The sequence below is a fragment of the Megalobrama amblycephala genome, linkage group LG21, assembly GCF_018812025.1.
Source record: "Megalobrama amblycephala isolate DHTTF-2021 linkage group LG21, ASM1881202v1, whole genome shotgun sequence".
Taxonomy (NCBI): Eukaryota; Metazoa; Chordata; class Actinopteri; order Cypriniformes; family Xenocyprididae; genus Megalobrama; species Megalobrama amblycephala.
Genome location: NC_063064.1, coordinates 30,038,624 through 30,065,868, shown reverse-complemented (window position 1 = coordinate 30,065,868; position 27,245 = coordinate 30,038,624). Strand labels below are relative to the sequence as shown.

Below are 27,245 nucleotides of genomic sequence, written 5' to 3'. Positions count from 1 at the left end.
TTTTGTCTTTATCCAGTGATCAGATTTATGTGCTGAAAATGTATGCAAATTTTAAAATGTATGCATATTTAATTAGATAATACCTAATTTGCATATTTAAACATAACATTTCATAAACTTGTAATACAAAAAATGTGTGCAGTTCTTAATGTAATCAATCAATTGGGAAATTGTGGTGATAGGTTTTTTAGTTTTTAAGTCTATTAGTTAATTTTTTACTCTATTCACCTGGGGTATCTTGCCTTAATTTGTCTTTTTTGATTTTGGGGTGAAATATGACAAGGTTCTTACAGGATCTGTGAGATTCGCCCACTTAGACCCAACATCCTAATAATTGTATGGATGGTAATAACATGATCTGCTCCTGTCATCAGTGGAGAATCCGTGTGCGGAGCAGAACGCCGGTTGTTCCCAGGAGTGCCGCAGGGATGGAGATCAGGCTCGCTGTGAGTGTCGTCCAGGATATCAGCTGGCTGAAGATGCCAAGACCTGTGAAGGTAACCTATATTAAGTGTAGATTGTAGAGTTTGTGTCACATGCTCATTGAATAGAAAGCTGATATTACATTACTGTTGCATTGGTCACATTCACGTCTTCACTCAGAGATCATGCTAAGTTGTGTCTTTGTGTTCATGTGTTTGCACTGTGTTTTCTTTGCGTCAGACATTGACGAGTGCCAGACGGGCCAGGCGGACTGCGCTCACGGCTGCCGTAACACTAGAGGATCTTTCATGTGTGTGTGTCCTGCTGCCTATGAGCTGGGTGTTGATGGCAAGCAGTGCTATCGTGAGTATGATCTAAGCCACGTCTCTCACATACGTGGTAAAAATGAGAAAAAATCCATCAAATCATTTGTTTCTCTTTGTAGTCTCTTTCAGATGCGGTTGGCTCTTTAATGAATAGAATAGAATAGAATAGAATAGAATAGAATAGAATAGAATAGAATGCACAGAATAGAATAAAATAGAATAGAATGCACAGAATAGAATAGAATGCAAAGAATAGAATGCACAGAATAGAATAGAATAAAATAGAATGCACAGAATAGAATATAATAGAATGCACAGAATAGAATAGAATAGAATGCACAGAATAGAATAGAATACAATAGAATAGAATAGAATGCACAGCATAGAATGCACAGAATAGAATCAAATAGAATAGAATGTACAGAATAGAATAGAATAGAATACAATAGAATAGAATAGAATGCACAGCATAGAATGCACAGAATAGAATCAAATAGAATAGAATGCACAGAATAGAATAGAATAGAATAGAATGCACAGAATAGAATAGAATAGAATGCACATAATAGAATAGAATAGAATACAATAGAATAGAATGCACAGCATAGAATGCACAGAATAGAATAAAATAGAATAGAATGCACAGAATAGAATAGAATGCAAAGAATAGAATGCACAGAATAGAATAGAATAAAATAGAATAGAATAGAATGCACAGAATAGAATAGAATGCAAAGAATAGAATGCACAGAATAGAATAGAATAAAATAGAATAGAATGCACAGAATAGAATGCACAGAATAGAATAGAATAGAATAGAATGCACAGAATAGAATAGAATACAATAGAATAGAATAGAATGCACAGCATAGAATGCACAGAATAGAATAAAATAGAATAGAATAGAATGCACAGAATAGAATAGAATAGAATAGAATAGAATAGAATGCACATAGAATTGAATGGCTCAAAATGCATAGAGAATAGAATGGATATAAAATATTTATAATAGGATGGAAAAGTACAGAACAGAATTTAATACATGTAAAATACAGTAGAATAGAATATATATATATTGAGAATAATATAAGGATATTATAAATTATATAATAGGATAATTATTGACTATTATAAATATATAATAGGAATAATTTATTATTATTTCTATGCCATATGCATTTCAGAGCCACCGAATATATACAGTATATATATGTATATATATATATATATATATATATATATATATATATATATATATATATATATATATATATATATATATGCTGAATATATGTAAATTTGTAATATGACAGAAAAAACTAAATATATTACATTATACATTTAGAATAAAAAAAATACATTTTATTTATTTATTTATATAATATATGTAATATGTACGCTAATAAATAAGTATGTAGGATAATAATTTACTATTATAAATATATCATAGGAATATTTTTTTATTATTTCTATGCAACATTTCAGAGCCACTGTATTCTAAATGTACAGTATAATGTTGCATATTTGCTATTACAAGGTTTCTCTCTGTTAGGTATCGAGATGGAGATCATAAACAGCTGTGATCATAATAACGGCGGTTGTTCTCATCACTGCGAACATTCAACCAGTGGACCCGTGTGCAGCTGTAACCAAGGATACCAGCTGGACGACGACCACAAGACCTGCATCGGTACAGGAAACTAGATATGGCCATTTCCTGTTTTACTGCACAAGTGTGGTAATCGTGTAAGGTAACGGTGTGTGTTCTGTCTGTCAGATATAAACGAGTGTGTCGACGGCAGCTCGTGTTGTGAACATGACTGCACAAACTATCCTGGAGGTTATGAGTGTTACTGTACAGCTGGATATCGTCTGAACGCTGATGGATGCAGCTGTGACGGTATGACGCTCAAACATTTCCAGAGATTTCCAGTGATTTAAGTGTGTATATACATACTTTACAGATATCCACTATGGTGCTTAAAGTGTGGAAATATCAGAAATATGTTCACTAAATTGACTGATTACAGATATAGATGAGTGTCTGGCTGCAAACGGAGGATGTGATCACACGTGTCTGAACAGCGCCGGCTCCTTCCTGTGTTCCTGTAGACGCGGGTATCGTCTCGATGAAGACAGACGCTCCTGTATATGTGAGTTCTCAGCCTGTCATGAACCTGTGCTCTTTTCATATTCATTTCCAGTTCAGAACAATAAATGAATTGTGAGGTAATTCATTTAACCAAATACAGAGAAAACTATTTTAAACAAGAATTATTTTAAAGAAGAAATGCTTTGAAAACAGTCATTCTAGTTTTAAAAGATATATTATATTATATTATTTTTAATCTAATTAATTACATGATGTGCCTATTAATCAATCAATGATCAAATCAATCACACATCAATTTTAGGTTAGAAAGCGTTAATAATTTGAACACTATTTTTTCCATAATTAATTGCACCAAATTAAAACGCAAAATTGACACCACTTTTATTTTATTTTATTTTATTATTTTTAATCTAATTAGTTACCTGATGTGCCTATTAATTATTCAAATCAATCTCACATCAATTTTGGCTAAGAAAGCGTTAATAATTTGAACACTATTTTTTCCATAATTAATTTCACCAAATTAAAACGCAAAATCGACACCACTTATTTTATTTTATTTTATTTTATTTTATTTTATTTTATTTTATTTTATTTTATTTTATTTTATTTTATTTTATTTTATTTTATTTATCATTTGCCTATTAATTATTCAAATGAATTGCACATCAGTTTTGGCTTAAAAAGCATTAATAATTCGCACACATTATTTTTTGCATAATTAATCACACCAAATTAAAACGCAAAATCAACACCACTTATTTAATTTAATTTTATTTTATTTTATTTTATTTTATTTTATTTTATTTTATTTTATTTTATTTTATTTTATTTTATTTTATTTTATTTTATTTTATTTTATTTTATTTACATTTATTTTTAAATGGTTTTGCATTTATTTTGTGTTTCTAAATAAGACTTTCTAACTTCTCTTCTATAATGTTTTTGATGAAAAGGTTTGTCCTGACTCATTGTGCTGAAGTGATTGAATATAAAAATCTAAGTTAGTTAAATCAACATTATTTTGTGATGTTACAGCATGACTTGAAGGTTGATCAAGGCCATGGTGAGATCTTTATTCTTGGACATCTGATAAATATTTTAACATAGATAACATAGTTTAATGACAATTTTCAGGATTTTAACTCAAAACGGAAGATTTTTCACCCAAATGACATCAATTCAAGTACAGTTTATGCAGTGTAATGTTATGTAGGTCCACATATGGAGCATTTAAAGCATTTGTGTGTTTGTGTGTCAGTGCTAGAGGAGTCGGTCGAGGCATTGAGCAGCGGTCAGACGGTGAAGAAACCCCGACCTCAACTCACCATCCTGCAGGACTATGAGCAGATCCTGGAGCGATACGACGACTATGAGGACGACACGGGAGAACTGCGCGCTGAGAACACCTTAACTGAGAAATTCAGTAAGAAACCTAGTGATTCTGTACCATTGCTGTGATTTCCCTTTGCAATTTCCCTTTTTAATGTGAACATCTTTTCATCTGGTGTGCGCAGTATGTTTGAATGACTCGTTCGGCTTCGACTGCAGTCTGTCATGTGAGGACTGTGCTAACGGAGGAGTGTGTAACAAACACAGGAACGGCTGTGACTGTCCTGACGGATGGACGGGAATCGTTTGTAATGAAAGTGAGTTTTTACAGTAACATAATTATTATTGATCATTTTTAAGATTGCATTATTAACATATGAAATTAAAATCTTAAAATCTTTTAGACGCTGTTCATTTATGTCTTTAAAAGGTCATGACCTCTTTCTTTCTGTGTGTTTGTTGTCCAGCGTGTCCGGAGGGCTGGTTCGGCAGGAATTGCTCATTGAGCTGTAAGTGTAAGAACGGCGGTGTGTGTGATCCGGTCACTGGGAGCTGCCGCTGTCCACCAGGGGTCAGTGGAGAGCAGTGTCAGGACGGTCAGTTCACATCATATAACAGACAAAATGCAAATATATCATTGTCATGATTGTAGAGTTTACTGATGCACTCAATTCAGGTTGTCCTAAGGGTCTCTATGGGAAGTTCTGTAATAAGAAGTGTAACTGTGCTAATAATGGACGGTGTCATCGAACTTATGGGGCGTGTCTGTGTGACCCGGGACTGTACGGAAGGTTCTGCCACCTATGTGAGTCTAAATTTGCCATTTTAACTACACTTTGCTTTTAAAACTACACTTTGTGGAGTAATTAAAATAGGGTCCAGTTGCATTTAATGGCTTGAATTAAATTTAACACTAACACATACCTTATGAGTGTGACTTCCAATTTGTTTCTTTTGTGTTCATGCAGCGTGTCCTAAGTGGATGTTCGGTCCAGGATGTTCTGAAGAGTGTCGGTGTGTCCAGCAGAACACTGTAGAGTGTAACCGTCGCCATGGAGCCTGCATCTGCAAGCCTGGTTACCAGGGAGACAGCTGTAAAGACGGTCCGTCTGACAAGCGTCTAAAGTGTTATTGATGCTTTGCATTGAAAAATTGGCATTGAAATGCTTTAAAGAAATACAAGGAAAAGAATTGGAAAAGTATGCAATCCAAAAATAAAGTAAAATAAAATAATATTTAAATGTTTTTTTTTTTGTTTTTTTTGTTTGTTTTTTTTTGCATTGAAATGCTTTAAAGAAATACAAGGAAAAGAACTGGAAAACATGCAATCCTAAAATAAAATAAAATAATAAAATAAAATAAAATATATATTTTTTACATTTGCATTGAAATGCTTTAAAGAAATACAAGGAAAAGAATTGGAAAAGTATGCAATCCAAAAATAAAGTAAAATAAAATAATATTTAAATTTTTTTTTTTTTTTTTTTTTTGCATTGAAATGCTTTAAAGAAATACAAGGAAAAGAAATGGAAAACATGCAATCCTAAAATAAAATAAAATAATAAAATAAAATAAAATATATATTTTTTTACATTTGCATTGAAATACTTTAAAGAAATACAAGGAAAAGTATTGGAAAAGTATGCAATCCAAAAATAAAGTAAAATAAAATAATATTTAAATGTTTTTTTTTTTTTTTTTTTTTTTGCATTGAAATGCTTTAAAGAAATACAAGGAAAAGAACTGGAAAACATGCAATCCTAAAATAAAATAAAATAATAAAATAAAATAAAATATATATTTTTTTACATTTGCATTGAAATACTTTAAAGAAATACAAGGAAAAGAATTGGAAAAGTATGCAATCCAAAAATAAAGTAAAATAAAATAATATTTAAATTTTTTTTTTTTTTTTTTTTTTTTTTTGCATTGAAATGCTTTAAAGAAATACAAGGAAAAGAACTGGAAAACATGCAATCCTAAAATAAAATAATAAAATAAAATAAAATATATATTTTTTTACATGTGCATTGAAATACTTTAAAGAAATACAAGGAAAAGAATTGGAAAAGTATGCAATCCAAAAATAAAGTAAAATAAAATAATATTTAAATGTTTTTTTTTTTTTTTTTTGCATTGAAATGCTTTAAAGAAATACAAGGAAAAGAACTGGAAAACATGCAATCCTAAAATAAAATAAAATAATAAAATAAAATAAAATATATATTTTTTTACATTTGCATTGAAATACTTTAAAGAAATACAAGGAAAAGAATTGGAAAAGTATGCAATCCAAAAATAAAGTAAAATAAAATAATATTTAAATGTTTTTTTTTTTTTTTTTTTTTTTTGCATTGAAATGCTTTAAAGAAATACAAGGAAAATACCTGGAAAACATGCAATCCTAAAATAAAATAAAATAAAATAATAAAATAAAATATATTTTTTTTTACTTTTGCATTGAAATGCTTTAAAGAAATACAAGGAAAAGAATTGGAAAACATGCAATCATAAAAAAAATATTAAAAATAAATAAATAAAATAAAATATATATTTTTTAAATTTGCGTTGAAATGCTTTAAAGAAATACAAGGAAAAGAATTGCAAAACATGCAATCCTAAAATAAAATAAAATAAAATAGATATGTTAAAACAGCATTGTAATACATATATTTTTTAAAATTTTTAATTTGCATTGAAATGCTTTAAAGAAATACAAGGAAAAGAATTGGAAAACATGCAATCCAAAAAAATAAATAAATAAAATAAATAAATAAATAAAATAAAATATGTTAAAACAGCATTTTTATATATTTTTTTTTTAATTTTTAATTTGCATTGAAATGCTAAAGCATTTTTGAAGGTTAAGAAATACAAGGAAAAGAATTGGAAAACATGCAACATTCAGAAACATGCAAGTTAAAAAAATTTGTTTTGAAAAATAGATGGCGATATATGATCTGATCTGATCAATATTGATTGTTTTTCCTCATAGAGTGTGAATCAGGCTTCTTTGGCACTGGCTGTGAGAAGAAATGCTCCTGTCCGGATGGAGTGACCTGTGATCATGTGACTGGAGCCTGCCAACCACAGTGTCCAGCTGGAAAGAGAGGAGACAAATGTGACCAAGGTATGTTAGGTTAAATTATAGATGTATAATATGTCTGTATGCCAATAAGGTCATAAGGTGCTAAATCATACACTGCATTAAAACTGCATGTGGAAATTGAATGTGATGCAAGACTTTGATTAGTGTGTCATTTCTGTGATAGATTGTGTTGATGGAAGATTTGGGATTGGCTGCTCTCAGTCATGTGACTGTTCAGGGGCACCATGTGACAGGATCACTGGCCAATGCATGTGTCCCGCTGGAACGTTCGGAAAACGTTGTGAAAAAGGTGAAATTGTCATACTGACATCAACATGTCATGATTATCTTGAGCCAAATTATTTTTACATCTGTAAGCGAGACCTTTAGCTTATGATAAAAATGAGTGCATTATTTACAGTATTTTATGAATACTGTAAAACATTATTATCTCAAAAATGTATGCGGGTCAAACTGACCCAGAACATAATATAAGTGTCAAATTATATGATTATGTTAATTATAAATGAACATGTTCATAAATAAAGTTCAAACACACAGTATGTTTGTGCATCAGAGTGTGCGGAGGGTCGCTGGGGTGTTGAATGTCGGGAAACGTGTCCGGCTTGTGAGAACGGAGGCCAATGTGACCGGCGTAACGGCACGTGTGTTTGCGCTCCTGGATTCATCGGCAGATTGTGTCAGAACAGTGAGTAAATCTGGACGATCTGTTTCTCAAATACAGACACGTTTCTCCTGTATCTGGTGTTTCTGAATCTCTCTGTGTTTAGCGTGTCCCGCGGGCCGCTTCGGTGTGGGCTGTCAGCTCAGATGTACGTGTGATAATGGAGGACGCTGTCATCCTGTAACCGGCCGCTGCTCGTGTCCTCCTGGCTGGACGGGCCACATCTGCAGGAAGGGTATGCTCTATGTTTTTTTAATGTAAAAAATAAATAAAATGTAGTTATTTGTCATTATTTTGATGGTGTGTGTGTTGTAGCCTGTAACGCGGGCCGCTGGGGTCAGGACTGTGCGAGTGTGTGTGACTGTGGAAACAGTGACGGAGGGTGTGACGCTCAGACCGGACGCTGTCAGTGTGAGGCGGGTTTCACTGGACCTCGATGTGACCAGAGTGAGTGTCACATATATATATACACATTACTTTAACCACACACATGCATGTTCAACAACATAAAAGTGTGCTAATGAAACATGATCATTTGTAGATGCAGTTTACAGTGTCCTATCAATATCAAAATTGTTCAATTATATTGTGTATTTAATATTTGATTCTGGTTTAACATTAAATATGTGGTGACATGTCTACATTTATTGTTTTATTTTAGATTTAATGGTGCTCTTATATTCCATTTTATATTCCATAAAATAAAATAAAATAAAATAAAATAATAAAAGGATACAAATAAAATATAAAATAAAATAAAATAAAATAAAAGGATACATATAAAATAAAAAATAAAATAAAATAAAATGGATTTTTGATCGATAACATTTTTATCAACACCATTTTAGGTTAAAATATATACAAATATATTATGGAAAATGTATATCTAAGATCCTGTTACTGCAACATTTTTAAAGCCTTTTTGACTTCACTTGTTCATTTGAATTGTTTTACATTTTATAAATGTACAGATATTCCATGTCAATTCATATGTGCTCATAAAAGTGCCATATATAATAATTATTAAAAAAATAGATGGAGATATGATACATGATATATGATAAAAATATGAATTATTTTTCCTTGTAAAGTGGGTCTATTTTAGATTTGACTTCTATATTCCATGTAATAAATATTTCAGTATTCATCAATTATTTGATGCACTCTATGTCGTACGTTTGTCCCAGAATGCCCTGCTGGTTCATTTGGACCAGGCTGTAAGCATCGCTGCCAGTGTGAAAACGAGGCATCATGTGACCATGTGGGCGGAGCTTGTACCTGTAAGATTGGCTGGACTGGAACGTTCTGTGAAAAACGTACAGTATGATTGTTCCACTCAACATCAGTCACGATATGGGATACTGATGGTCAGATTTTTGATTTTATGCATGTGTGTGTGTGTGTGTTCAGCTTGTCCGCAGGGTTTCTATGGTCTGGATTGTCAGCAGAAGTGTGTGTGTATGAACGGGGGTCTCTGTGATCACGTCAATGGTGAATGTTCCTGTCGGCCTGGCTGGATTGGTCCACACTGTAACCAAAGTGAGCTTATTTTTTAGCTTTTGTAGCATTTTATCTTCTCGCTTTGCTACTGTACCTTTAAGACTTCTGTGTGTAAAATATGTGTGATGATTCACTAACTTCTTCACTTGTGAAATTGATAAACAAAAAGAGGGTTTTAGTCTTTCTCATCTGTGCAAAACCTTGTATGATTATATATTTTTTCTTTTATGAGCACATCTGACCCAGTTTTCCCATGAGTAATGTTTGTGTCTGTCTCGTCTGTAGCGTGTCCCGCTGGATTGTATGGAGCGAGCTGTTCTCAGACGTGTGTTTGTCACAATAACAGCAGCTGTGATGCTGTAAGCGGTCAGTGCGAGTGCAGCGCAGGGTGGACGGGAGAGTCCTGCTCACAGCGTAAGATTCTGACACTTTGTTTATTAAAAAGCTGTACTAGCTGACGTGTACAATGCTGTTAGTTCAGTCATGAAACCCTTCCAAGCAGCTGATTGCTTCTCTTAAATCTGATCTTTTTGGCCAATTTATTTCCGTCCTAAACCGGATCAACTCAGTGCAGCGCGCCATGGGAATTTTCCCAGCCCTCCTCCCTCCCCAGCACCACCTGCCTAGATCTTCTTACTTTCATTGCAGCAGCTCAAATTCTATTCACCAATTTCATGTGCATTTTTCGGCAATGTTCATCATTCATGGATCTAGTCCATCAAGACCAAGCCTAAAATCATTCTATGCTTATCAATAAATGCAGAGAGTTGCCATGATTTAAATATATTTAAACAATACCGTTTGAAACTTTTTTAAATGTTTAGAAAGAAATCTCTTCTGCTCACCAAGGCTGCATTTATTTTATCAGAAAGAGAAGAAAAAAACTGTAATATTGTCAAATATTATTAAAATTTAAAAGAACTGTTTTCTATTTTAAAATATTTTAAAATGTAATTTATTTCTATGATCAAAGCTGAATTTCCAGCATCATTACTCCAGTCTTCAGTGTCACATGATCCTTCAGAAATCATTCTAATATGATGATTTGCTGCTCAAGAAAAATTTCTGATGATTATCAGTGTTGAAAACAGTTGTGCTGCTAACCATGATACATATTTGTCAGGATTTTTTGATGAATAGAAAGTTTAAAAGAACAGCATTTATTTGAGATAGAAATATTTTGCAACATTATAAATGTCTTTACCATCACATTTGATCAATTTAAAGCATCCATGCTGAATAAAAGTATTAATTTCTTTAAAAAATGTTTCTGACCCCCCCAAACATTTCATCAGTATTCATGAATGAATGAATTAATTCATGCAACTTTATTAATACCCAAAGAGAAATTTAAGTTAGGCAATACACTAAAATAATAACAAAATGTGAAACTATGTACCTAGAAGTAATGAATAATACATATAAAATGTACTTGCATAAAGTAAATATAGTTTACTATATTTACTATACTTTTAAATTAATAGTTAGTAAGGTAGTTGGTTTAGGTATTGGGTTACACAGCAAAATCCCCAGAGTTAAATCAACTCTGCTCAGATTACATATTACTCTATATACAGGTGCTGGTCATATAATTAGAATATCGTGAAAAGTTAATTTTTTTATTGTAATTTATTTTTAAAAATGAAACTTTCATATATTCTAGATTCCCTACATGTAAAGTAAAACATTTCAAAAGTTGTTTTTTTTTTTTTTTTTAAATTTTGATGATTAGAGCGTACAGCTCATGAAAGTCCAAAATCCAGTATCTCAAAATATTAGAATATTTCCTAAGATCAATCAAAAAATTGATTTTCAAAACAGAAAAGTTCAAGTTCTTTAAAGTATGTTCATTTGTACACTCAATACTTGGTTGGCAGCACATATTACAGCAAATGACTTGCTCTAGCACAAATTACAGCATCAGTGAAGTGTGGCATGGAAGTGATCAGCCTGTGGCACTGCTGAGGCACTATTGAGCCTTCAGATCATCTTTCTCTTGAAAATATCCCATAGATTCAGGGGTCAGGCATGTCGGCTGGCCAATAAAACACAGTAATATCATGGTCAGCAAACCACTTGGAAGTGTTTTTTGCACTGTGGGCAGGTGCTAAAGTCCTGCTGGAAAAGGAAATCAGCATCTCCATGAAGCTTGTCAGCAGATGGAAGCATAAAGTGCTCCAAAATCTCCTGGAAGATGGCTGCATTGACTTTGCACTTGATAAAACACAATGGACCAACACCAGCAGACGTCACGGCCCCCCAAATCATTACTAACTTCAGAAACTTCCCACTAGACTTCAAGCAGCTTGGATTCTGTGCCTCTCCAGTCTTTCTTCAGACTCTGGGACCATGATTTCAACATGAAATGCAAAATTTACTTTTATCTGAAAAGAGGACTTTCGACCACTGTTCACTGTCCAGTTCTTTTTCTCCTTAGCCCAGGTAAGATGCTTCTGACATTGTTTCTGTTTCAGAAGTGGCTTGGTAGTCCTTTTCCTGAAGATGTCCGAGTGTGGTGGCTCTTGATGCGCTGACTCCGGCTTCATTTGACTCATCGTGAAGCTCTCCCAAGTGTTTGAGTCGGCTTTACTTGACAGTATTCTCAAGCTTGCGGTCATCCCTGTTGCTTGTGCACCTTTGCCTACCCAATTTCTTCCTTCCAGTCAACTTTGCATTTAATATGCTTTGATACATCACTCTGTAAACAGCCACCACATTCAGTAATGACCTTCTGTGACTTACTCTCTTTGTGGAGGGTGTCAATGATTGTCTCCTGGACCATTGCCATGTCAGCAGTCTTCCCCATTAGTGTGGTTTCAAAAAACAAGAGATACCCGGAATTTATACTGTAGGGATGGTCATTTAATGAAACTCAAATGTAAATATTCTAATATTTTGAGATACTGGATTTTGGACTTTCATTAGCTGTACGCTCTAATCAACAAATTAAAAAACAAAAAAAACTTTTGAAATGTTGTACTTTACATGTAGGGAATCTAGTATAAATGAAAGTTTCATTAATTTACAATAAAAAAATTAACTTTTTCACAATATTCTAATTATATGACCAGCACCTATAGTGTTAAAGTAACACTGAAGTAGAGTTAAAGTTAATGAGATAATTAAGTGATTAATTAAGTTATGATTGAGCATTAGTGATGAACACCTGCTGTTAACAAGCAGAATCACTGAAGAGAAAAACACAATAACTACAAATGACTTCCAGCCACAGCTTTAGATGAAATCAACTGAAGAATAAATAAATCTCTCAAGATCTGAATAAACATCTCCACAAACAACATATTATCTCATTAACTTTAACTCTGCTTCAGTGTTATTTTAACTCTATGTAGAGATGGACCATATGTTTTCTGAGCAGAGTTGATTTAACTCTGGGGATTTTGCTGTGTTCTAGTTGAAGTGTTTGGTTGCTGTTTTTGCAGGATGTTCTCCAGGTTTCTTCGGGGTGGGCTGCTCTCAGAGCTGTCTGTGTCAGAACGGGGGCTCGTGTGACCCTGTGAGCGGCCGCTGCTTCTGTCCCAGCGGCTGGACGGGATCGGCCTGTCAACTGGGTGAGTGACTGTGATCTTTACACTTCATTTACTTTGAGGGAAACACCTGGAATATTCAGCCGGTCTGAGATTTGATACAAGTAAACACTCAATGCAATATGTTATCCACTTTATTTTAATTGACAGTAGGAAGTGCTGACGAGACAGCTGACCGCAGCGAATACATTTACAGGAGAGGAAACCATTATTGCCTGTGTGGAAGCTCTGGATTAGTTTTTACATTTTATTTTTGGCCTTTTGCCTTGTTGGGAAATAGGACTGGAAATGATCAGGATACAGTATGTCGCAAGCCAGATTTGAACTTGCATCATCTGCGACAGCACTAAAGCTCAATGTGTTGAATGTAATGGATCTCATACGCTGGACACTGTAAGTCGGGAAGGAAAATAGCTGCCGATTTCCAGGCATTACATCATATGTTTAGTGTCGTGCTGGTCTCTCAGCGTGTCAGACGTTACTGCAGACACGTTCGTCACATGGAAGATCTTGGTTTCTTCTCCTCACACCTCATAATAATGATGCGTGAAAGAAGAGCAAATGGACACAGTGAACTCTTACTAGACGTGACTGATCACTGCAGCTTCATTTAGCCTCAATGCAAAGCAAAAAGTCACGATGTGTGTTATGCAGATGATTTATCACGTTTAAAGTCACAACACAAAGAAAAAATGCATCAATAGCAATGTATATGCAATTATTGCTACAATTATTTTCATCCAATCAGATTTTGAGGCTAGACAATATCTGTTCTATAATTTTATTTTTAATAATATGCATATGTTTTATATTTGCTTATGTGTGTTTGTGGTCTCAGAATGCGCAGCGGGTCGGTTCGGGTCAGACTGTCAGGACAGATGTGAGTGTCAGAACAGCGGTCAGTGCGACAGACAGACGGGTCAGTGTGTTTGTCAGCCGGGCTGGACGGGAGAGCGGTGTGAGAACGGTAAGGTCATCTAGAGCTCTGCTGAAGTGTGTGTGATGAACAACAAAATCTATTGGCTGTTTAAGTAAATGTAGCTCTTCAGTATGTCCCACATCAACTTACTGTTCCAATAGGAAATACATCAGAGACAGTATCTGTCAAAAGTTTAAAATTATTACAATTTTCTTAATATATATTTTTGAAAGGCGTCTCTTATGCTCACCAAGGATGGATATATTTGATGAAAAAAAAAACAGTACTATTGTGAAAAATCATGCAGAAATCACTGATAATAATTAAACAGCAAATCATCATATTAGAATGATTTCTGAAGGATCATGTGACACTGAAGACTGGAGTAATGATGCTGAAAATTCAGATTTGATCACAGGAATAAATTACAGTTTACTATATATTCACATAGAAAACAGCTGTTTTACATTGTAAAAATATTTCACAATTTTTACTGTATTTTTGATCAAACAAATGCAGCCTTGATGAGCAAAACAGACTTTCATAAACATTTTTGGTCAGATATAAATGTTTTCTGAATATTTAATAGAAGTATTTTAATAAAGGCTGACTGTCAGGATATTAGAGTCTAATCCTGACCTGATTTCACTGGTCATCTTCACACTGAGAGATGATTGAAGCAGCCTGTGTGTGCATTTTGTATTTTTCTATCCATGTGGAGACCAAATGTGATGATTGTAAAACTAAAGGAACTAAATAAAGTCTTATTTCACTTATAAAAAGATCAGTAGGTGTCTGTAAGGAAGGGTGAGGGTGTAATGATCATGATTAGATCAGTTTAACATCACCTGTGTGTGCGTGTGTGTGTGTGTGTGCGTCAGCGTGTGTATCCGGGCGGTTTGGAGTCGGCTGCGAGGGCCACTGTCAGTGTGACCACAGCGCCCCCTGTCATCATGTGAGTGGACAGTGTTTCTGTCCTGCAGGATGGAGAGGAAGACGCTGTGAGAAAGGTCAGTTCATGAGCTCTGTGACCGTCACAGAACAGGATCTGTGTGTTCATCTGTGAATGCTGCTCATTACATCTCAAGACTGAATACATAATACACGTGCATTATGTCTATGTTTTCACAAATTTGTGTTTTTGTAGTTTACATGGAGATGATAATGGTATCATTGTCAAAAACTTGCACTTTTAAACCTGTTTTCAAAAGTTAGTTTTTTCCGGCCATTGTCGTGTAAATAAAAGGCCAAAATATATAAAAAAGTTTCTTGTTTTTAGTTGAAAACGGTGTTATATCAGTTATCACCTATAAAAATAATTATTAAATATTGAATTAAATGTTTATTTAATAATCATTAATTATTTAATAATTAATAATGATTTTAATTTAATATATATTAAATTTTAGCTTCAGTTATTTTTACTTGAAAAAGCAATTGATTTATAAATATTATTACTTGTATAATATTAGTCATATTGGTTATCACCCATAATAAATATGAAATATTTCATTAAATGTTTATCTAATAATTATTATTTAATTAATAAAAAATATTAAATAATTGTAAATTCATTATTTAATAATTCTAAAATTATATATATATATATATATATAATGAAATGTACATATAAAACATTAAATGTTTATCTAATAATTATTATTTAATTAATTAAAAATTAAAATTAAATAAAAAATAATTGTAAATTTATTATTTAATAATTCTAAAATTATATATATATATACACACACATTACATTTTTACCTTTCTATATTTTCAAGGAATTTAATTTATGAATATTATTACTTGTATAATATTTGTCAGATTGGTTATCACCCATAATAAACAATTTATTATTAAATATGTATTTATTCATTACATTATGATCAAAGAATATATATAACATTTTACCTTCCAGTATTTTCACTTGAAGAGGAATTTATTTATAAATATTTTACTTGTATAATATTTGTCATATCAGTTATCACCCATAATTAAAAATATTAAATATTTAATTAAATGTTTATTAATTTGTTATTATTAATAATTATTCAGTAATTGTTAATTTTAATAATTTTTAAATAATTAATATATATTACATTTTACCTCCAGATATTTTCACTTGAAAAGGAAGTTCATTTATAAATATTATTATGTCTATAATATTTGTGATATCGGTATCACCCATAGTGCATGATAATTAAATGATTTAATAAATAGTAATTATTTATTAATGCTTAAATATTTAATATATATGAAATTTGCGCTTCATTTGAAGTGTGTGTTCAGTCTGTGTGTGTGTGTAACAGTGGTTGTGTGTGTGTCAGCGTGTCTGCCGGGCTCATATGGTCAGGACTGTGTCCAGCGCTGCTCCTGCCCGTCGGGCACATCATGTCATCACGTCACCGGAGACTGCGGCTGTCCTCCTGGGTACACGGGCAACGGCTGCGAGCACAGTGAGTGTCTGACCCCAGAGTCATCTCATCACATGACAAATTACTGCATTAAAGGGTTATGCCAACAATATTTTTATTTAGATATAATGCAATACCAGTGCAATAATATTGTAACCACAATATATCGGCATGAAACGGAAATTGTGACTTTACTACAGTATTGTGATGCATTTCAATATTGCGAATTTAAAAAAAGTACACTATGCCTACTGTTTAGAGGTGTCTCATGTCTCAACAGTCTGTCTGCCCGGCACATTCGGCATCAACTGTAATCAGGTGTGTCAGTGTTCAGAGAGAAACCAGCTGTGCCACCCGGTGTCTGGAGTGTGTTACTGCGCGCCCGGATTCACCGGACCCAAGTGTGAAGTGGGTGAGTGATGCGTTTAACAGACTGTAACTTCTGGATTGATATTTCTGCTGTGAGAATGTTTTAGGTCTGTTCCTCTGCTTAGATCAGGGTTTACAAAACTGCAGCGTGAGCTGAAGAAAAGATGATAATTAATAAAATCATAAACATGTCAAATTAAAATAAATACATTTTAAAATGAAAACAAACTAAAGCACTAACTGAAAGTTTATCATTTTATAATTTTAACCATTTTAGTTAGTGGTTTAATTTTTAAAAAGTGTATTTTAATTTGACATTTTTATGATTTTATTGTTTTATTTTTTATAAAATGTATTTATTTAGTTTTACATGTTTATTATACTATTAATTTTTAATAAGTGTTTTAGATTTTAGAATTAATAAAATCATAAACATGTAAAATTAAAATAAATACATTTTAAAATGAAAACAAACTAAAGCACTAACTGAAAGTTTATCATTTTTATAATTTTAACCGTTTTAGTTAGTGTTTTAATTTTTAAAAAGTGTATTTTAATTTGACATTTTTATGATTTTATTGTTTTCTTTTTTATAAAATGTATTTATTTAGTTTTGCATGTTTATTATATTATTAATTTTTAATAAGTGTTTTAAATTGTTTTTATTTTAAAAGTATGTATTTATTTTTTAGTTTTACATTTTATGATTTTAACAATAAAATAAATAATTATAAAATAAAAACAGTCTAAAACATTTAATAAAAAAAATACTAAATTAAAAAAAAACATTTTAAAATAAAAACAAACGAAAACACTTAGTAAAACTCAAAAAAATCTAAAATTAAAATAAAAAAATAATTGTAAAATAAAAACAAAATAAAATGCTTACTAAAGATTAAATATTTTATTGGTTTACCTGCATGTCATGTGATCATAAACCAATATTAGAGAAGCATGAACAAATGTGTTGTTAAATTGTTAAAATATTAAACAGAGTTCTTCAGTGTTATTTTAATACCATTGAGATACTATTATAGTTTTTATGAATAAATTGATTTAGTTTTTTATTTTTATATTTTCTGTTGTCATTTTGATTTTAGCTAAAGTTTTAGTGAGTTTGTTGTGTGTCTTTGTCTTTTTTATTAGGTTTTGTTATTTTTTTAATATCTATATAGTCTTTATTATAGTTTTATTAATTTTTATTAATATTATTTTATTAATTTTAATTTAATTTTTTTATATATATATTTTTTTTCATTTAACATTTAGCTTATTTCAAGTAACACAAATGTTTTTTTTTTTTATGGTTTTAGTTTTAGTTAACTACAGTAACCCTGCTTCAAGTAAATATTTCAGGTCAAAGGGGTTTGTTTGTTTTTGTGTTTTGGTAATTCCTGCTCTATATGAAGGTTATTTCTCTATAATAAGCTTTAGTTTTCTCTCTTTAAGAAGTGTGTATCTCTCAACAAACCTGACTTTGAGGATGTGCCGTCTTTAGCATTCAGCCGGATGTTAATATGTGCTGCTGTTGTTTTGTATGTTTTTTTCCTCGTTCTCGGTGTGTAGCGTGTGCTGATGGCTTCTACGGTCCCGGCTGTGAGCATCGGTGTCAGTGTTTGAACGCCGGAGTTTGTCTTTCCGTCTCGGGCGCCTGCGAATGTTCGGCCGGATTCATCGGGGCTCGCTGCAATCTCAGTGAGTCACTGCACAGCAAACACAGACTTCATCTCATAGACAGCGACTTTTCAACAGCACAATCCTCTCCTCTTCAGCGTGTCCAGCCGGACGGTACGGGCGGGACTGTGCCCATGTGGCCATCTGTGGAAAGGGGTCGAGAAACGATCCGATCACAGGCAGATGTGTCGGAGATGAACAAGGTGAGCCAGCGTTTGGTCTGCTGTTCGACGTGTCTGAGGGTTTCTCTGATGGGTGTGTGTGTCTGTAGTCTGTCCCGCGGGCTGGTTTGGATCCGGGTGTTCTCGGCGCTGTGACTGCAGTGACAGAGGCCTGTGTGACGCCCGCTCTGGAAACTGCTCCTGTGGCCTCGGCTGGACCGGCTCACGCTGTGAGAAAGGTGACGTGTGCGTTTATCGTTGGGGCTGCCTCTAATAGTCGACTCCACAGGAATTGGCAAAGTCTGACGGACAGATCGTAAACACGGCTGGTCCATGTCCTAATTATGTCAGGGAGGAAATGCAAATGCTCGCATTAATAACCTAGATAAATGTGTGCTATTAGGTGCATATCCAAGTGTGCGGAAGATAAATTAGTGCTGTGTTTACTGAACAACGTTTAACTTAAAGGTGCCCTAGAATTGAAAATTGAATTTATCTTGGCATAGTTGAATAACAAGAGTTCAGTACATGGAAATGACATACAGTGAGTCTTAAACCCCATTGTTTCCTCCTTCTTATATAAATCTCATTTGTTTAAAAGACCTCCGAAGAACAGGCGAATCTCAACATAACACCGACTGTTACGTAACAGTCAGGATCATTAATATGTACGCCCCCAATATTTGCATATGCCAGCCCATGTTCAAGCATTAGACAAGGAAAGGCAGTATTAACGTCTGGATCTATGCACAGACTAGGTAAGCAAGCAAGAACAATAGTGAAAAAATGGCAGATGGAGCAATAATAACTGACATGATCCATGATAGCATGATATTTTTAGTGATATTTGTAAATTGTCTTTTTAAATGTTTCATTAGCATGTTGCTAATGTACTGTTAAATGTGGTTAAAGTTACCATAGTTTCTTACTGTATTCACGGAGACAAGAGCCGTCGTTATTTTCATTATTAAACACTTGCAGTCTGTATAATTCATAAACACGTCTTCATTCTTTATAAATCTCTCCAACAGTGTGTAATGTTAGCTTTAGCCACGAAGCACTATCAAACTCATTCAGAATCAAATGTAAACATCCAAATAAATACCATACTTATGCAATTAGACATGCTGCATGACGAACACTTTGTAAAGATCCATTTTGAGGGTTATATTAGCTGTGTGAACTTTGTTTATGCTGATTAAGGCAAGCGCGAGCTCCGGGGGAGGGGAACACGAGATTTAAAGGGGCCGCAGCCTGATTCGGCGCATATTTAATGATGCCCCAAAATAGGCAATTAAAAAAATGAATAAAAAAAAATCTATGGGGTATTTTGAGCTGAAACATGCATATAGGTGCATCCACTACACTGCAGAGATGATGAGTCAGAAAACACTAGTTCAGCAATGAATTATTCAAATGTTCAGAAAGTCTCCTTGCTGCTTTTCAGACACATTTATAATCGTTGTGTTTGCTGCAGTCGCTGCATGCATGTGCTTGAGCGCTGAATTTACCCCGCTAGAAATTTTACGTTCCCAGAACATTCTCAGAACGTCCCCACTGGTGTTAAGGACGTTGTCCTAGAATGTTCAGAGACGGTCACGATGTGGAGTTCTGTTAAGGTTTGGGGGACGTTATTTGGCGGACCTTCAGGGAACATTCAGGACGTTCTCTGAACATTCCATATTTTATTTGGAAATGTTCTCAGAACGTCCCTGCTGCCCTTGTTAAAACATTTTATTGAAAATTTGAGCTAAATTGATTAAAGGTGCCCAAGAATGCTTTTTCACAAGATGTAATATAAGTCTAAGGTGTCCCCTGAATGTGTCTGTGAAGTTTCAGCTCAAAATACCCCATAGATTTTTTTAAATAAATTTTTTTAACTGCCTATTTTGGGGCATCATTAACAATGCACTGATTTACACTCGACGCCGCCCCTTTAAATGCTCACGCTCCCTGCCAAACGAGCTCTCGACTATATTACAGCGCATTTACAAAGTTCTCACAGCTAATATAACCCTCAAATGGATCTTTACAAGATGTTCGTCACGCATGCTGTATGCATGCTTCGAATTATGTGAGTAAAGTATTTATTTGGATGTTAATGTTTTATTCTGAGTGAATTTGAGGCTATATGCTCTGTGGCTAACGGCTAATGCTACACTGTTGGAGAGATTTATAAAGAATGAAGTTGTGTTTATGCATTATACAGACTGCAAGTGTTTAAAAATGAAAATAGCGACGGCTCTTGTCTCTGTGAATACAATAAGAAACGATGGTAACTTTAACCACATTTAACAGTACATTAGCAACATGCTAACGAAACATTTAGAAAGACAATTTACAAATATCAGTAAAAATATCATGATATCATGGATTATGTCAGTTATTTTTGCTCCATCTGCCATTTTTCGCTGTTGTTCTTGCTTGCTTACCTAGTCTGATGATTCAGCAGTGCACAGATCCAGACGTTACTGGCTTGTGTAATCCCTTAAACATGGGCTGGCATTATGCAAACATTGGGGCGTACACCCCGACTGTTACGTAACAGTCAGTGTTATGTTGAGATTCGCCTGTTCTTCGGAGGTCTTTTAAACAAATGAGATTTATATAAGAAGGAGGAAACAATGGAGTTTGAGACTCACTGTATGTCTTTTCCATGTACTGAACTCTTGTTATTTAACTATGCCAATATAAATTCAATTTTTGAATCTAGGGCACCTTTAATAAAAGTGGCTGTTCAAACAAAAATGAACTTTTCTTAAGTGTCTTACAAAAAAAAAAAAAAAAGCTCTTTACAGGTATTTCCTGGATTATTATATAAAACCTTTTCTTTAAAATGCAAATCTCTTGCAGTAAGTCATTAGCTGACAGCAGCACATGCATGAGCTAATGTAACTGCTGTATCACTGCATCAGCAAATATACAGTTACTGTGGCCTTTAAATAAAGCAGCATGCAGCAGATCATCAGTGTTTCTGGATCATCATGACTGAAGCTCAGGCTCTTCTCTCCAGCACAAAACTCAGAGAACAGAAACAACATTAAACACTTACAGATCTCTCTAGATCTCTGCATCTTCACTTATTACAAACCACTCTGACTTTATTTCTTTCATACAAATCTTCTTAATGAGGTGTTGATGTTTTATCAAAATTTCTAAATGTCACCGTTATGGAGGTAAGCGCTTGCTTTAGTTGGGCTCCTTGATGTTTTATCTTTATTTTAAAGCATTTGTTACAAAAAAAATCTGATCAAATGGATTTTGTTGCTTGTTGTTGATGATTTTATCCTCATACAGTGGCTTTATGCACTGATCTCTGAATATTTCATTTGTAGTCTTATGATAGTGCATAAAATCCTGTCCTACTTTAATATTTTGAAAGTTTTTATCATTGTGCAGAAGTTATTCAGAGCATCATGTAGATTCACACACACATCAAGATTCTGCGTACGATCCTCAACAATGGTGACGACATTTTCAGATGAACAGATCGACTCTGAGCATCACAAAACAAGCTGCTGAAGTCACAGAAAAGTTTTTTGTTTATTGTCTCCATTGTTGAGGATCATACGCTGATTCATGATGTCTGTGTGAGTCTGAAAGACACCGCTCAAAACGCTGTCTGTATAATGAATTTATAAATGCAAAACTAACAGTTAACACACTCAGAGTTCAGTCTCTGGAGAGAATCAGTGAATCACAATCATTAAATAACCAAATTCATCTGATCAGAATTTCTCTTGTATTTTTTTACTATAATAAGCATGTTGGGGAAACACAGTTAAAGCAGCCAGAGAAAATCTAATGTTAAAATATCACGAATCAAGAGCACAACTAAAGCAAACGCTCACCTCCATAACAGTGAAACACTATAAGACACTCATGCAGACGGCGCCGTTATCGTGACCTTACGCAACTTTGCCTAAAAGTTCTCTAAAGGTGATCAATTCTGAACCTTTACAGAACATTCGGGACGTTCCTAAAACGTTCTCTTTTGGTAATGAAAGTGCTGCAGTTCAAGGTTCCTCATGTGACTTTAGAGGGACGTTCCAATTTGGTTTATTTTATGGTCACATAGATGGATATTTGGGACATTAACTGAACGTTCCCACACGGTCCTCTGTTGGTCATTTAATAACGTTCCCGATATGAGTTTAGGGGGATGTTCTATTTTGGTTATTTTATGGTCACACGAGAACGTTACAAAGACAACAGAACGTCCTATAGTAATAGTCCCCTAAACATTCCCAGAACGTCCTGAATGTTCCCTGAAGGTCCGCCAAATAACGTTCTCCAAACCTTAACAGATCTCCACATCGTGACCGTCTCTGAACGTTCTGGGAATGTTACTAGACAACGTCCTTAACACAGTGTGGATGTTCTGAGAATGTTCTGGGAACGTAAAAGTTCTAGCGGGGTAATCTGTCACCTTATAACGTTCCCAGAACGTTCTGGGATGTGGAGTTCTTTTAAGGTTTGGGGGACGTTATTTGGTGGACCTTCAGGGAACATTCGGGACGTTCTCTGAACATTTAGGGGACTAATATAATATACTAACATCCCAAATGTCCTCTTTGTAACATTCTTGCGTGACCATAAAATAACCAAAATGGAACATCCCCCTAAACTCATATCAGGAACGTTATTAAATGACCAACAGAGGACCATGTGGCAGCATTCAGTTAATGTCCCAAATATCCTCTTTGTAACGTTCTTATGTGACCATAAAATGAACCAAAATGGAACGTCCCCCTAAAGTCACATGAGGAACCTTGAACTGCAGCACTTTCATTACCAAAAGAGAACGTTTTAGGAACGTCCCGAATGTTCTGTAAAGGTTCAGAATTGATCACCTTTAGAGAACTTTCAGGCAATGTTGAACAAGGTCACGATAACGTCGCCGTCTGCATGAGTGTCTTATAGTGTTTCACTGTTATGGAGGTGAGCGTTTGCTTTAGTTGTGCTCTTGATTCTTGATATTTTAACATTAGATTTTCTCTGGCTGCTTTAACTGTGTTTCCCCAACATGCTTATTATAGAAAAAACATACAATTCTGATCAGATGAATTTGGTTATTTGATGATTGTGATTCACTGATTCTCTCCAGAGACTGAACTCTGAGTGTGTTAACTGTTAGTTTTGCATTTATAAATTCATTATACAGACAGCGTTTTGAGCGGTGTCTTTCAGACTCACACAGACATCATGAATCAGCGTATGATCCTCAACAATGGAGACAATAAACAAAAATCTTTTCTGTGACTTCAGCAGCTTGTTTTGTGATGCTCAGAGTCGATCTGTTCATCTGAAAATGTCGTCACTATTGTTGAGGATCGTACGCAGAATCTTGATGTGTGTGTGAATCTACATGATGCTCTGAATAACTTCTGCACAATGATAAAAACTTTCAAAATATCAAAGCAGGACAGGATTTTATGCACTATCATAAGACTACAAATGCAATATTCAGAGATCAGTGAATAAAGCCACTGTATGAGGATAAAATCATCAACAAAGAGCAACAAAATCCGTTTGATCAGATTTTTTTCTCACAATTTTTTTGTAACAAATGTGCTTTAAAAACACAATTTCATCAATTGGAGAAAAAGTAAACTACTAGTATAAGTATGGTTTAGTGTTAGTATAGTTTAGTGTTAATATGGTTTATTTATAATAAAAAAAGTAAATCATATTGTTATATTGTTTTGATATCATCTCTGCATCTCTGTTTTTATTGTGCCGAGATTCTCCAACTCCAGATCTGTCCGAATTTTGTTAATGTTGGGAAAATCATCTGTGTGTGTGTCTAGGTTTAAGTTTGCTGTCATTTGTCAGTATCTGGTGCAACAGCCTGTAATCGTGTGTGTGTGTGTGTGTGTGATGGCAGAATGTCCCGCGGGTCGATACGGTCCTGACTGCGCTCTTCAGTGTTTGTGTCTGAACAACAGCACATGTGACCGAGTAACAGGAAGCTGCCAGTGTGAAGCAGGATATTACGGACATCTGTGTGAACATGGTGAGATCCAGAACACACACTTCCAGCTCTTACAGCACAGATCGAATGCTCTCTGACAGCGAGTGTGTTTCAGCGTGTCCTGCCGGTCTGTTCGGGTCTCGCTGTCGGCAGCGGTGTGACTGTATGAACGGGGCGTCCTGCCACCCGAGAACCGGACAGTGTCTCTGTCCCGCGGGATTTCACGGCTCTCGTTGTGAGAGAGGTGAGGCGCTCGTCCTGTAAACAGAATCTCAGGATCTAATCTTCTAATGAAGTCTTTTCTGTTTTAGTGTAAAAATGACAACAGCACTGTCTGAACTCTCGTTTTGTCCCTCAGAATGTGAGCAGGGAACGTTCGGTCTGAACTGCTCTCGATCATGTGACTGTGCGGATGACACACCATGTGACCCGGTGAGCGGCAGGTGTATCTGCCCCTCGGGAAAGACAGGAGTGAGGTGTGACAGCGGTGAGTGCAGTGAACTGAGCTCTGGTTATGACGTGTGAATATGCTCTGATGCCGGGCGATGTGTTCAAACAGACTGCAGTGTGAACCGGTACGGGCCGGACTGTGCGCTCGCCTGTGAATGTGAAAACGGAGCTCAGTGCGACAGCAGAAACGGACGCTGCGTGTGTCTGAACGGCTGGATTGGTCTCACGTGTTCAGAACGTAAGTAGTGCTTGTTTTTTGGCTGTATATAGTATAAAGTCATGTGATATAATCAAGGTTTGATATGAACATTTTCACGCTCACCAACCAATTTGGCTGCCATAAATTTTTAGTTACCAGCTAAAACAAAAATTCAAATTTTTAAAATCTTTTTATATTCTTATACATATTGTTTTTAAAAATGTTTATATATATAGTTTGACTTAGTTCATATTTTTATATTTTCATTTTTTATTTTTAGTATGGTTTAGTTATTTTTATTTAGTAATACATTCAGTAATTTAAAATGTAATAATTTATAAATCAGTTTTAGTTGTTTTGATACTTTTTTATTTCTATATATATTTTTATTTAGTAATTTTAGTCATTTAAATTTAGTAATTTTTATTTCGATTTTAGTTATTTTGGTAATTTTGTTGTGTATTTTTTAATTTTTTATATCTTTTTTATTTCTATAGTTGTTTTTATTTAGTAATTTAAATGTAATAATTTTTATTTCAGTTTTAGTAATTTTGTTGTGTGTTTTTGTAATTTTTTATTTCTATAGATATTTTTATTTAGTAACTTAAAAGTAACAATTTTTATTTCAGTTTTAGTTATTTTGGTAATTTTGTTGTGTGTTTTTGTAATTTTTATTTCTATAGTTGCTTTTATTTAGTAATTTAAATGTAATAATTTTATTTCAGTTTTAGTAATTTTGTTGTGTGTTTTTGTAATTTTTTATTTCTATAGATACTTTTTAGTAATTTTAGTCATTTAAATTTAGTAATTTTTATTTCGATTTTAGTTATTTTGGCAATTTTGTTGTGTGTTTTTTAATTTTTTATATCTTTTTTATTTCTATAGTTGTTTTTATTTAGTAACTTAAATGTAATCATTTTTATCATGTAATGTATTAACTAATGTTAACAAATGAAACCTTACTGAAAAGTGTTAGAAATAACTAAAACTGAAATAAAAATTACTAAATGAAAAAGTTTCCTTGGCAGCTATCTGAAATAAAATATTTTAAATAAATGTTTTTACATTTAACATTTACTTTATTTCAAGCAACAAAAAAAAGTTGTTTTATGGTTTTAGTTGATTATAATAACCCTGATATAACATACAAAATAATGCAATATATTGTCATTTTAATGGTTGTAACTGTATGTTTGTAGGTGGACGTCCAGAGCTCGACTCCAGAAGTGCAGAAGAGAGTCGGTCATCATAGCACTAACACACACACTCAATAAAGACAGGGAAGCACGAGTGTGTTTAAAACTGTGTGAAGAATCCTCGTATCAAACAGACGGCAGGAGGTTGTGTTGGCCGCTCTGTTTCAGAAGAGCTGCGGTCCTGCTGTGCTTCATGATGGGTGATGGACAGCAGACTCGATCATGTTCACACACACACAGATGCACTTTACTTCTGTCGGCCAGAGCTCATACTTGATCATTCACCGCTCTTTCAGGGTATTTTAATGTTGTGTGTTGAAGTACTGTTGTGATATAGGATTCACATTAAACAGGAGAAAAGTGCCTATATTTAAAAACATTTAAAGTCCCAGATTGTCACTCATTGTTTACCACAGACTGCAACATGCGATAAAAGCGTTGTGGATGTCAATGTCAAGATCTTGAACTGAAGATGAAGTGATGTTTCATGGTGCTCTGATGCCCTTTTATTAAAGGAGGGTCTGTATATGTTTATATTAGAAAACATCATGAACGGCTGCATTTTTAATGCATTTGTTCTATTGCTTCATTTTCTTTGTTTTGTATAAAGTTTGAGTTATTTATATATTTTGTACAATATGCAATGTTAAATGTTAAGCAAACTCTTTAATGTGTGACCCTCTTACAGAAAAATGATTTTTACTCATGCACCAAAAAGTTAATTCTGGAATACTAGACTTTTATTTGTTGAAAAAGCATGTATTATGCATAAATGTTTCAAGCAGTTGTGCGCTCTAGGTTTAATTAAAGTGCTGTCAAGTTTTTAAAAAAAAAATTTGTGAAACATTCTTCAGAATAAAAGTCTTCTTAACTA

The 27,245-nt window shown here is 33.8% G+C and overlaps 1 protein-coding gene across 2 annotated transcripts in view; it reads left to right on the top strand.

Moving 5' to 3' along the window:
- megf6b (multiple EGF-like-domains 6b) overlaps positions 1–27,245 on the top strand; it is a 93,136-nt gene extending 65,891 nt beyond the window's left edge. For both annotated transcript variants that reach the window (XM_048172497.1, XM_048172498.1), the window contains 31 exons: positions 375–497; positions 664–786; positions 2,302–2,439; positions 2,527–2,649; positions 2,780–2,902; positions 4,124–4,288; positions 4,380–4,511; positions 4,662–4,790; positions 4,871–4,999; positions 5,163–5,297; positions 7,190–7,324; positions 7,467–7,592; positions 7,860–7,991; positions 8,074–8,202; positions 8,283–8,414; positions 9,155–9,283; positions 9,378–9,506; positions 9,753–9,881; positions 12,911–13,039; positions 13,854–13,982; positions 14,816–14,944; positions 16,262–16,390; positions 16,629–16,760; positions 18,284–18,412; positions 18,490–18,594; positions 18,663–18,791; positions 24,440–24,568; positions 24,642–24,770; positions 24,885–25,013; positions 25,086–25,214; positions 26,375–27,245. In XM_048172497.1, the coding sequence (XP_048028454.1) occupies positions 375–497; positions 664–786; positions 2,302–2,439; positions 2,527–2,649; positions 2,780–2,902; positions 4,124–4,288; positions 4,380–4,511; positions 4,662–4,790; positions 4,871–4,999; positions 5,163–5,297; positions 7,190–7,324; positions 7,467–7,592; positions 7,860–7,991; positions 8,074–8,202; positions 8,283–8,414; positions 9,155–9,283; positions 9,378–9,506; positions 9,753–9,881; positions 12,911–13,039; positions 13,854–13,982; positions 14,816–14,944; positions 16,262–16,390; positions 16,629–16,760; positions 18,284–18,412; positions 18,490–18,594; positions 18,663–18,791; positions 24,440–24,568; positions 24,642–24,770; positions 24,885–25,013; positions 25,086–25,214; positions 26,375–26,427 (3,941 nt within the window). In that variant the 3' untranslated portion in view covers positions 26,428–27,245. The remainder of the gene's footprint in view (positions 1–374; positions 498–663; positions 787–2,301; positions 2,440–2,526; positions 2,650–2,779; positions 2,903–4,123; positions 4,289–4,379; positions 4,512–4,661; positions 4,791–4,870; positions 5,000–5,162; positions 5,298–7,189; positions 7,325–7,466; positions 7,593–7,859; positions 7,992–8,073; positions 8,203–8,282; positions 8,415–9,154; positions 9,284–9,377; positions 9,507–9,752; positions 9,882–12,910; positions 13,040–13,853; positions 13,983–14,815; positions 14,945–16,261; positions 16,391–16,628; positions 16,761–18,283; positions 18,413–18,489; positions 18,595–18,662; positions 18,792–24,439; positions 24,569–24,641; positions 24,771–24,884; positions 25,014–25,085; positions 25,215–26,374) is intronic.